The sequence below is a fragment of the Artibeus jamaicensis genome, unplaced genomic scaffold (assembly GCF_021234435.1).
Source record: "Artibeus jamaicensis isolate MK-2021 breed Jamaican fruit bat unplaced genomic scaffold, CSHL_Jam_final contig_793, whole genome shotgun sequence".
Classification (NCBI taxonomy): Eukaryota; Metazoa; Chordata; class Mammalia; order Chiroptera; family Phyllostomidae; genus Artibeus; species Artibeus jamaicensis.
In genome coordinates this window covers 7,847,524-7,860,506 of record NW_026521975.1, presented here as the reverse complement: position 1 = coordinate 7,860,506, position 12,983 = coordinate 7,847,524, and the positions used below count along the sequence as shown (strand labels likewise).

General features: G+C 37.9%; 1 protein-coding gene across 1 annotated transcript in view; it reads right to left on the bottom strand.

Moving 5' to 3' along the window:
- GK5 (glycerol kinase 5) overlaps positions 1–12,983 on the bottom strand; it is a 100,948-nt gene that overhangs the window by 75,484 nt on the left and 12,481 nt on the right. The window contains exon 2 of the mRNA XM_053672898.1: positions 1,090–1,183. Coding sequence (XP_053528873.1) covers positions 1,090–1,183 — 94 coding nt within the window. The remainder of the gene's footprint in view (positions 1–1,089; positions 1,184–12,983) is intronic.

The following is a 12,983-nucleotide window of genomic DNA, read 5'->3' as shown; positions in this document are numbered from 1 at the left end:
CTGCCATCTGAGCCAGCCCTTATAAAGGAGTTCCTGGAATCCTATTTCAGCCAATGAGACTGAGGCTTTCCCTATCCATTTGGAGCTGCACAGCTAAATCCTCCATTAATGTCCTCACTGATAAATCAGTGAAAATATTAAATCAGTAAGGATATAAATCAGAGAGCAACCTTTGGACCATAAGCCACTAAGGAGACAAAGCTTATCTCCCTGCCAGGGGTGCAGCCTATGCTTTTTTACTTCACCCTGCCTGGCCCCCAATGCTTGATTGGTTAGCCAATGATGGGTAAGATTCTTCAAAAGAGGGATGACATAAGACAGGCATGATCATGGGGGCCTCCCAGGGAAGGACTTGGGGGGCTATGGAGAAAGGGGGTGATGGACCCTCGCCCCTTGGCTCTGACATAGCCTGAGTCCTCATTCTGTCTGCAAGAGGTCTCCTAATCTCTTGGCTGCCTTACTTCCCCTGCCTGACTTAAGCCTGAAACAATGCTGGAGGTAGGTGTGGCCCTTTGCTGGAAAGAGGGAGTTCCCTAAGGTGATCAGGCCTAAGAAAGAAAGCATAAAATCCTAGGAACCTACTTTGCTAATACCCTCAATTTAAATAATAAGGGACCAAGCAGGAAGTGAGTTTGTTCCCCCAAGTTTTATGGCCCTTTAATTATCTGACCCTGACTCAGAATAAGCCCTTAGAGCTCTTTGAATGTTACCTATTGTTTAATCATTTCTTTCTGACAGTGATTGATGAGCTTTACATATACACCCTGTATTCCTGTGCAAATTGAATCCAACAAAAGCCTGTCAAGGTAAGGGTCGGAGGGTCTCCTCTTGAGAGAGATGTTGCACTGTCCCTTTTCCTTCATAGGACTCGGTAGTCAGTGTGAATTTGTCTCGTATCTCATCCATAACACTGCAGACACTGCAGGCTTGTGTCCGTGTCAATTCTTGCTCAAAATTGATTGACGCCGTGACCCCAATAAAATACTATGCATATAATTATAACTTAGGAAACCCACAAAATTCTATAGACTCCTAAGGAAAACTTTTATTAAAAATATAATTTACTATATTATTTTTATATCCAATTACCTTTGACAGATTCTTTTATTACAGCAACAAATTGAAGCCAAAGAACATCAGGATCAATTTCAACCCAGCCAATTTGAGGATAAAGATTCTCTACCTATGGAAAAGCGATTTAGTAAAAACAGTATTAGATCAAGTCACTATCACCTGGTGCCTCAAATTACTGGTTAAAATCCTGAACAACACAGTTTTATGTATTATCTATTTCATTTTTATTGTTAAAGTGGAAAATACATTTATAAGAAATAGAAAAAAATGATACACCAAAATAACATTAGTTTTCTTTAGTTCATAAGTTTATAGAAGATTTTAGCTTTCTTTATTTTACTTTTATTTTCCAAATTTATTTTTCAAGTTTTCTACAGTGAAGATGTGTTGTTTTGTAAGAAAAAGCCAGACTTTTAAAAAAGGAAAATTAACAAATAAAGTACCAAGTTTTGGTTCAGACTGTGTTGGAGCAAGCATACTCCACCCTGTTCCTCCCACTAAACACAGATATAAAACTGGGACAGAATTCATGGAGCAGCTATCTGTGGACTCCAAAAAGTATATGGAGGCAGGCAGAACAGGCTACAAGAAAAGAATTCAAGTACTGCCCTGACAAGTTGGCTCAGTTGGTTGGGTGCTATCCTGCAAAGCAAAAGGTCACAGGTTCGATTCCCGGTCAGGGCACATGCCTAGGTTTCAGGTTGTCACCTGTTGGGGTTCATACAAGCTCTCAATGTTTATCTTCTTCTCTTTCACCCTCCCTTCCCTTCTTTCTAAAAATAAATAAACAAAGCTTTAAAAGAAATTAAAAAATAAGCCAGGTGTTGAAAGACAAATACCATATGATCTCCCCTTTAACAGGAACCTAAACAACAAAACAAACAAGCAAGCAAAATATAACCAAAGACAGTGAAATAGAGAACAGGACAGTGATCAGAGGGGAGAGGGGAGGGAATCTGAGGGGGAAAAAGGGAGGGATTTACAGGAACTAGTATAAAGGACACATGGACAACAACTAAGGGGGGTGGAAATGGGAGGGAGGTGGGGAGCACGGGGGTGGGGTGGGCTGGGATGGGAGTAAAAGACAGAAAACTGTACTTGAACAATAATTAAATTTAAAAAATATTATGCAAAATAAATAAATAAAAAGAATTAGAGTACCACTGGATTGGCAGTAAGTTTGCTATTTTTCTTCTGGTATCACCTGGCCTGGACCCAAGGCAGCCTGAAAACCGCAAGTGGGCACCAGGATGCAGTAAAAACCCAACGAGAAGCACTCTCCTTTTGGTTAACACACAGAGAGAATAGGAAAGGCCTCCATTTTTCTTTTCTTTGCCCCCACCCCACCCCTGCCTCCATGCTTTTGCACACAGGCTAACCCGTGGTGGTGGCTGCAGCAGTTAACCATAAGCACCTAACACACTGAGAGGGGTAGAACTTTCCCTCCAATCAAAGTAGCTGTGGGTGAAAGATGGTAACGTGAACCCCCATGGCTTTTATCTCTCTGCTCCTACATGTGAAAAGTGCCTGGCAGAATAACATAATGAAAGCTCCAGGTTTCTGGGAAAAGTACCAGGAAGATTTCTGAGAGGGAGAAACTTGAGAAATCGAGTCCTGAAAGTTGTGTATGTATCCCCAGGCACACCTCAAAGCTGTAGGTGTGAAATATAATCCTAAACAGCATAGCAAAGATGTTAAGATCAACATAAAGGGTTAGAATGCTTGACCACTGGGTGGCACATATACAGGGTATATCCAAATAGTACTGCTGAGATTTTTAAAACAGAGCATTGAAACAAAAGTTCGAAGAAGGTTGGTCAGAATGTTTAGCCTGAATCCAACTGTATTAATTGCTCACTAAAAGAAGAACATCAACATTCATAATATTTACACAAGATCCAGAGTCTTAAACCATGATAATCAAAGTGTTCAAAATACAATCCAAAAATCACAAGGTATATTAAAAAAAACAAACAGAAAAATCTCAACTCACTGGGAAATAATAATTGGTACTAATGTTAAGTAGGCACAGATATCTGATAAAGGCTTTAAAGTACCTATTATAAAGGTGTCCCAAGAAGTAAAGGCAAAGTCTTTTGAAAACAATGGAAAGATAGAAAGTCTCAGTAAAGAAATAGAAAGAATAGGAAAAAAAAAACAATGAAATTTTTAGAATTAAAATATGCAATAATTAACAGAATGGGAGAAAATAAGAGATGCTGATCAAAGGGCACAAATTTTAAGTTATGAGTAAGTTTTGAAGACCTAATATACAGCATGATGACCATAGTCATTAATAATGTATGGTATGCTTGAAATTTGCTAAGTAGTTTTCAACACACACACACACACACAAATGGTAATCTTGTGAGATGATGGATATGTTAGTTAGCTTGATTATGATAATCATTTTACAATGTATAGGTATACCAAACATCACATTGTACAGTTTACATATAACAGCCTTTATTTGTTGATCATACCTCAATAAGGCTGAAAAATCAATTTGAAAATAAAAATATAATCATTTAAATAAAAATATATACTGGATAGGCTAAATAGTAAAATGCAGATAGCCAAAAAATCAATAAACTTAAAGATGTATTAGTAGAAATTACCTATTCTGAATAACAGAGAGAAAAATATTGAAAAAATGAATAAACCCTCAGGGATTTCTAGGAAAAGAGTAAAAGGTCTAATATTTGCATCCTCAGAGTCCGCAAAGAATAAAAGAAAGAGTTCCATGCAGAAAAATATTACTTAAGGGAAGTAACAGTACTAAAAACATTCCTAGTTCCGTAAGATTTCAAATCTGCACATTCTAGACGTTGACACACCTCCAAACAAGAGTCATGCACATCCAGATTCAGCATAATTAAAATGACAAAAGCCAATTATAAAAATTTGTAAGCAGCAAGACACATTACATATGTGAAACAATGATCCAACTGTACATTTTTCATCAGAATCATAAGGGTGAAGAAAAAGTAGCCCAACATTTTTGAAGGGCTCAAGGAACTGTCATCCACAATTCTATATCAAAATTCCAGTAGAATTTTTTGTAGGTATAGGCATAATTATTCTAAAATTTATATGAAATTTCCAAAGAACTAAAACAACCAAAAAGGTCAAAAAGAATGATTTTGGAGGAATCAAACTACACAATTTCAAGACTTACTAGAAAGCTATAATAATCAAATAGGTGTGCTACTAGCATAAAATAGAAAAATAGATCAATTACACAAAATGCAGTGCAGAAATAGACCCATACAAATATAGTTAACTAATTTTTGACAAATGTACTGGGCAATTCAGTGGAAAAAAGATAGCTTTTTTAAAAGAGTTGGAAAAATTACACGTTCATGTGCAAAAAAATTAACTTCACTTAAACTTCACATCTTTTTTTGTACTAAAACTAATTTTATTCAAAGACTACATAATCTTTTCATGTATATTTTATTAATTATGTTATTACAGTTGTCCCAATTTTTCCCCCCTTTATCCTCCTCTGTCCTGCACCGCTCTACCCTCTATCCTTCTCCCCACTTAGTTCATGTCCATAGGTTGTACATAGAAGTTCTTTGGTTTCTCCATTTCTTATACTATTTGTAACCTCCCCCTGTCTATTTTGTACCTACCAATTGTGCTTCTTACTCCCTGTAGCTTTTCCCCCTATTCTCCCACCTCCATTGCCCCACAAATAACCCGCCATGTGATCTCCATTTCTGTGATTCTGTTCCTGTTCTAGTTGTTTACTTAGGTTTTTTGTTTTGGATTCAGTTGTTGATAGTTGTGAGTTTGTGGTCATTTTACTGATCTTATTTTTCTTTCCCTTTAACATTTCAGTCCCTTTAACATTTCACATAATAAGGTCTTAGCGATAATGAACTCCTTTAATTTTATATTATCTGGGAAGCATTTATTTGCCCTTCCATTCTAAATGATACCTTTGCTGGATAGAGTAATTTTAGATGTAGGTCCTTGTCTTTCATGACTTCAAATATTTCTTTCCTTCCCCTTCTTGCCTGCAGGGTGTCTTTTGAGAAATCAACTGATAGTCTTATGGGCATTCCTTTGAAGGTAATTCTCTCCTTTCTTCTTCCTGCTTTTAAGATTCTCTCCTTCTATTTCATCTTGGGTAATGTAATGATGATGTGCCTTGGTGTGCTCCTCTTTGGGTTCAACTTCTTTGGGACTCTCTGGGCTTCCTGGACTTCCTGGAAGTCTATTTCCTTCACCAGAGTAGGGAAGTTCTCCTTCATTATTTGTTCAAATAAGTTTTCAATTTCTAGCTCTTCCTCTTCACCCTCTAGCACTCCTATGATTCAGATGTTGGAATGTTTAAAGTTGTCCCAAAGGTTCCACAGCCTCTACTCATTTTTTAAAAATTCTTGCTTCTGCGTTCTGTTCCAGGTAAATGTCTATTTCTTCCTTCTGTTTCAAGGTGTTGATTTGAGTCCCAGTTTCATTCCCTTCACTGTTGGTTCCCTATACGTTTGTCTTTATTTCACTTTGCATAACCATTTTTTTCTCTATTTTGCAACCCTACTCAACCATTCCTGTGAGCATCCTGACTACCAGTGTTTTGAACTCTGCATCTGATAAGTTGGCTACCTCTTCATTGGTTAGTTCTATTTTTGAAGTTTTGACCTGTCTTTCATTTGGGCCATACTTCTTTGTCTCAGCACAGCTGTTACACAGTAAGGGGTGGAGCCTTAGGTATTTGCCAGGGCAAGGCGACCCATGTCACTGTGTTGTGGCACTGTATGTGGGGGAGGGGTCAGAAAGGGAACAATGCCTCTTACTTGGCTCTCAGCTTGTTTTTAATCACTTGCTCTGCTTCACACAAGCAAATTGGGCCCTTCTGGTGCTGTTTTCCCAGGTGGGTAGGTTTGTGTACATTCTAGGACCTTGTGGGTCTCTCCAATGAACACTCCTGTGAGGCTATGAGTTTCTCCCATCACCACAACCCCCACAGATTTTTACAGACAGAGATTTTGAGGCTTTCTTTTTCTGCTCTGGAACCTTGGGTTGTGCAATCTGTCTAACTCCCCAGTTGTTCCTCCTGGTTTATATGCATGCACATACAGGAACACTCAGACTTCTAGCCACCACCTTGCCACATGTCCTCTCCACCCCAGCCACCCATCTCTGCCCCTCCTACCAGTCTGGGTGAAGGTTTCTTCTTAACCTCCTTGGCTGTTGGATTCCATATAGTTCAATTTTCTGGCAGTTCTGCTTATTTCTTGTTTTTAAATTTGTTGTCCTTCTTTTGTTCGTGCAAGGAAGCAAACTGTATCTACCTATGCCTCCATCTTGACTATAAGTCTCTAAACCTTACACCTCACACAAAAGTTAATTCAAAAGTGGTTAGTAGATCTAAATGTAAAACTTTAAAATGTTTAGAAGAAAACACAGGAGAAAATATTTGTAACATGGGATTAAGTGAAAAGTTAGATATGACACCAAAAGTATGATTCATAAAAGCTAATTTGATTTTTAATTAAAAATTAATAAATTGTACCTCATCAAAATTAAAAACATTTGCTCTTCAAAAGATACTATTAAAATGAAAAGACAGAGTAAAGAGACTGATTGAAAATATTTGCAAATCATATAAGCAATATAGGAATCATACACAGAATATAAAAAGAAATCTCAAAACCTACAAAAACAAAAAATGCAATTAAAAGTGGGCAAAAGACTTGATCAGGCAGTTTGCCAAAAAAGAAATGTGGTAGCAAATATGTATAAGGAAATATTCAACATCATTAACCATTAGGAAAATGCTAATCAAAACCATAATGAAATACCACTGCATCTATTAGGATGCATAAAATGTCAAGTGTTGGTAAAAAACAAATTGAACTCTTATACATTGCTGATGGGAATGCAAAACAGGACTACCACTCTGGAAAATTTTAGCCTTTCTTGTTATAACAAATTAAATATTCACTTATCCTATGACTCAATAATCCCTTCCCTAGGCATTTATCCTAAAGAAATGAAAATTTATGTTCACATTAAAATCTGCACAAAAATGTTTATGGTAACTGTATTCAAAATAACCAGAAACTAGAAACATTCATTTACATAGGTAAATTAATGTACTACTAAGAAATAAAAAGGAATGAACTCTTGATACACACAACAGTATGAACAAATTTCAAAGAAAAGATGCTGAAAAAAGCCAGTTTCCAAAGTCTGTTTACTGTATTGTTCCTCTTAGATGACATTCTCAAAAAGAAAAAACTATAGTCATGGATAATAGATTAGCAGCTTCAGAAGTTAGGTACAGGAGGAGGGTATGACTACGAAGCAATAGCACAAGGGAGTTTTCTGGGTTATCCCTCTACATGTGCTAAAACTCACAGAATGTATTCACCAAAAAGGCCATTTTAGTGTGTATGAACTGTTTAAATGAAATAAAAGGAACCTATGGCTTCAGGTTAAAACGATGGCTTGAACAGATATATTTTTATCTACAGTGCCTCTCAAGAATCAATTAAAATGGTCTATGCAGAAGGACAATGAGAAGAGAGCAAGCACATTTGGGCCAGGTTTTAACAAATATTCTCAATATCAACAGTGAGTGGGTGTACAGTGTATGGCCAGGCACAGAGGAGAAAACTGATACCTCACTCTCTGCCCAAATTATACCACATGTATGCTCAACCTCTGACAGAGATTCTATGGTAGAGCCCTGAAAATTTCAGGTACCTACAAAGGCTGGGATACCAGATGGAGATGAATAAAAGATGGTTGAAAGTCTTCAGAAGCTCCAATTCCCCTTCTCCAGACAGTTCACTGCCCTTCTCTAAGCAGGCAAAAGGTAAGACATTTTACTCTAGGGATGAGGCAGGGGTGGGGATGGGGGGTAAATCAGAGAAGTTCTTTACTTGTAAATACTAGATGTAGCTGGGTGGGGTAAGACATGGTACTGAATATATGAACAGATAACCAACCAAAGATCACCATTTAAAGAAAATGTCTAACAGGTAAGAAAAGACCAAAATAAGAAAGGGGGAAAAAAAGAAATCTGAGGAAACAGTTACAATGTGGTGATCATTGGGGTAACATAAAAAAAGAATCCAGTAAACTCATCAGAAACAAACAGATCTAACAAAAGTATTCCCATTTTATCAAATATTTTTGGTCTTTCTATGTAAGACTTTCATGACCACTGACTGTAAAGGCTCAACTGCAATAGGCACTTCCTCATCCCCCCAAAACCAATGTAGATATCCTTGTTTCAAGCCTACAAACCTTCAGACTTGACGGTGGCACTATACAGTCACTTCCCCCCACTCTGCCAACATCCCCATACACGTCACAATAATAAAAATCAAATCATACTGAAACTAGATCAATAATACAATCAAAGCTAAGAAGAAAATTTGTTTTGTTGATTAAAAACAAATGATTTCTCCAAGAGTGTAGAGAGGATCCATAGTTGTGGCAATTACACTGTGTTCTTTGGAGTAGACTTTCAGTACTATTCTTTCAAGCAAGATGCTATCTATTATGGTTTCATCACAAAGGCATGCTGATCCGAAGAGAACATTATAAACTCTCCCCACTTTGAAAAACTAAAAAGACCAAATAACTCTGAATACTCTTTTAGGATATGATGCCAATATTTAAGAGCTCATAAAAAGTTTTTCTACTTTTTTTTGGTTTTTTGATTTTTTATCATTTTCTGTCTTCAATTACAGTACATACATTATTATATTACTTTCAGGAGTATACCCCAGTAATTACACATTACATAACTTACTAAGTGATCATCTAAATAAAACTCATACCCATCTGACACCAAGATAGTTACAAGAATATTATTAACTACATTCCCTATGCTGTACTTTACATCCCCATGACTATTCTGTAACAACCAATTTGCACTTCTTAATCCCTTCACCGTTTCTACCTATCCTCCAACCCCTCACCTTTCATCTGGCAACCACCAAAAACATCCTGTATCTATGAGTCTGTATCCATTCTGCTTGTTCATTTATTTTGTTTTTTAGATTCAATTGTTGATAGAGATATACTTTTTACAATTTTACTATTCATATTTTTTATCTTTTCTTCTTCTTCTTCTTAAAGAAGATCCTAACATTTCATGCAATACTAATTTGATGGTAATTAGCTCTTTCAGCTTTTTCTTGGTTAGGAAGCCCTTTATCTGTCCTTCAGTTCTAAATCACAGCTTTGCTACTTGTAGGTCCTTGCTTTTCATCACTTTGAATATTTCTTGCCAGTGGCTTCTGGCCTACAAAGTTTCTTTAGAGAAATCAGCTGGTAATTTTATAAGAACTTTTTTGTAGATAACTCTCTTCTTTTCTCTTGCTGCTTTTAAGATTCCCTCTTTGTCTTTAACCTTGTATATTTTAACTGTGATATATCTTGATGTGGCCTCTTTGAATTCATCTTGTTTGGGACTCTCTACACATCCTGGACTTATATGTTGATTTCCTTTACCAGAAAAAGAACTAAACGAAGTGGAGACAAACAAATCTACTAGATGCAGAATTCAAAACACTGGCTATAGGGAAGCTTAAAGAACTTAGTGAGGAACTCAGCAGCATAAAAAAGGGTCAGAAATGAAGGGTACACTAATTGAAATGAAGAATAATTTACAGGGAATCAGTAGTAGAGTAGATAAATGAGAATCAAATCAGCTTATTTGTGATTCTGTGATTTTTTTCTGTGATTATTTTTTCAAATAAGTTTTCAACTTCTTGCTCTCTCTTTTCCTGCCAGTACCCTCATGATGTGAATGTTGGTACACTTGAAGTTGTCCCAGAGGCTCCTTAAACTACCTTCATTTTCTTCGGTTTTTTTTTCTTTCTGCTGTTTTCACTGGGTGTTTTTTTCTCCCTTACATTCCAAATTGCTGATTTGATTCTCGCTTATCTACTCTACTACTGATTCCCTGTAAATTATTCTTCATTTCAATTAGTGTATCCTTCATTTCTGACCCTTTTTTATGCTGCTGAGTTCCTCACTAAGTTCTTTAAGCTTCCCTATAGCCAGTGTTTTGAATTCTGCATCTAGTAGGTTGTTTGTCTCCACTTTGTTTAGTTCTTTTTCTGGCATTTTGTTCTGTTCTTTCATTTGGGCCATGTTTCTTTTCTCCTCATTTTGGCAACCTCCCTGTGTTTGTTTCTATGTATTAGGTAGAGCTTCTATGTCTCCTGGGCTTGGTAAAGTAGTCTAATATAGTAGGTGTCCTGTAAGGTAACATGGAACAGCCTCTCCAATCACCCAAGCTGGGCACCCAGGTATACCCCCAATGTGCTGTGCATACCCTCTTCTTGTCACTGAGCTGTGACTGCTGTTAGCACATCAAGGGGAAGGATTTACTCCCAGGCCAACCAGCTACAAGGACTGGCTACTGCCACTGGCCACAGACCTCTGACCACTGTGGAGTATCAGCTGTGCAGGGGCCCAACCTACTGAACAGCACTTACTTCAGCAGGGCTCTAGTACCCATTGAGTTCACCCTTTGAATCTGTTGTTTGTGGAGGTGGTTGGGTGGTGGTATTTCAACATGGTTTGAAGCTGTTCACTGTGTGTGCTGGCCCTGGGGCCTCATGAGAAATGCAGGCAAAGGTCACACACCACCTGTGTTCTTCCCAGGAACAGGCAACATAAGTAACAATGCAAGCTGCAGATGGCTGTTACTTCTGCTGTACTTGGAGTTACCCAGAAGAGTCCAAACTGTGAACCAAGGCTCACAGTTCACCAGCTTCTGCTAGTGCCAGGCCTGGGGAAGCTTAGCAAGAGGTATGGGGCTCACTAAGCCCAAATGCTACTTGTTTGAGAAATTTTAGGAAAATCTGAAGCATGAACCAAGACAAGCCATGGGTATGAAAAAGCCACTGAAAACAGCTTGTGTGGGCCCAAGAGTTGGGTGGAGCAGGACCTCAGGCAATAGTCAGGGTAGGGCAAATAGTGTTAGCCAGATTGACAGAGTCTCAGATATGGTGTCTACCTGCTGGCTCTGTGGGGGAAGAGGAACATTGTTCCATCAAAAGATCGATGGCCTCTGCCAGCACTTCTGTCTAGCAGAAAGCTGCCCCCAGCACTCACTGATGCTGGACAATTCCTCCCTGTATGTCTCTGATGCCTTTCAACTTGCACTGGAGTTCAGATCCTTCTGAGTCCAAGTTAATCCATGCACGGGTCCTTTATGAGGACCTGCCTGGGACTCCAGAATCCTGTGTCCCTCAGCCTCAATCCCTGCTGATTTTTACAGCCAGTAATTATAGAGACTTCTCTTCCCAGCACTGGATCCTGAGGCTGGGATTCTGGGGTTGGACTGGGATTCCTCAGTCCTTCGAAAGGACCTCTGCAGCTGAGATATCCCTCTCAATTTTCATCCACCACATGTGGATATGGAACAAGCTCATTCCACATTTCCACTACCCCTACCCATCTTGATGTAGCTTCTTTAATTCCCTAGTTTTTTTACTTCCATTCAACTCAATTCCAGCTAGTTCTGAATGATGCTTGTTCTGTAGTTTAGTTTAGTCATAATTTTCATGTAGTTGTGGGAAGAGGCAGGTACTCTGTTTACCTAAGCCACCATCTTGACCAGAAGTCATGACAAGTTTTTTTTAATAAAAAGTATATAAAAAGGCTAAAAATGTATGTTTGCAGTTAAAAAGTGAATGCCAAAATAAAACTAAAGTCTTCTGAGAGGCCTAGTGCTATCATACTAATGTAAGGGTTCATGTCTTGGGTATTCGATTTTAACCAAAAGACCAACACAGCCTGTATTGTTCCAGTCTCTAAAAGAACAGGATCTTTTCAGTTGTTCTGTCTCTCCTTTTAAAAAAATATATGTATATATTTTGGCAATATAAATTGAATACTATAGTAAGATTTGGGTTTGTATTACATATTATTTCCATCATAATATTAGTAGAGGTGTAATTTTTCATTAAGCAAACAATCACAAGTTCTATGTCTAATCAACAGAGTCTGGTGAAGCAAACTGAATTTCTAATACTTTGATAAAATGCAATTCAATGATTTATTCTTTACCCATATGTAATAAACCAGACGCTAAGTAGCAATGTAGGTTAAAAGACTCTCTTTTCCCAAGAACTCAAACTATATGAAGGACAAGTTGTTTGTGTTCTAATTTCTAATTCATTATGGACTGACAGTTTTTAGAGAAAGAATTAAAATATGTATATATATATCTGGTCCAGATGGCAGAGTACATAAATGCTGTACTCACCTTTTGGCATGACCATAATAAAATTACAACTAAATTATAAAACAACCACCCTTGAGAACCATCTGAAGACCAGCTGAACAGAAGTCCTGTAACTTAGGATGTAAAGAAGCCACATCCAGACAGGTAGGAGGGAGAGAAACGTAAAAAGGAACAAGTCTTTCCTATGATGTGCCGGTAAGAACCAGGAAGGATATATTGGCTGCAGACGTCCCTGCCCTGAGGAGCAAGGGGTCCCAGCCCCATACCAGAACACCAGTTCTATGAAGAGGAGTTCCCACAATGGTTGTGAGATTTACTGCTCTTTCTGCTGCATAGTATTCACTTGTGTAAATGTACCATAGTTTATTGATCTGCTCGTTTACTAATGCTTTGCCCATTTTTTAATTGGGTTGTTTGTCTTTCTGGAGTGGAGTCCTGTGAGTTCTTCATATATGTTGGAGACCAGACCCTTGCCCAAGGTACCATCTACAAATATGTTTACCCATAGAGCTGATTGTCTTTTGATTTTAATGTTGTTTTCTTTAGCCGTACAGCTTTTTATTTTGATGAAGTCCACTTGCTTATCCTTTCCTTTATGCTCCTTGCTCTAGGGGACATATCATGAAAACATTGCTGCGTTGAATATCCGAGATTTCCCTGCCTATGCTCTCCTATGGAA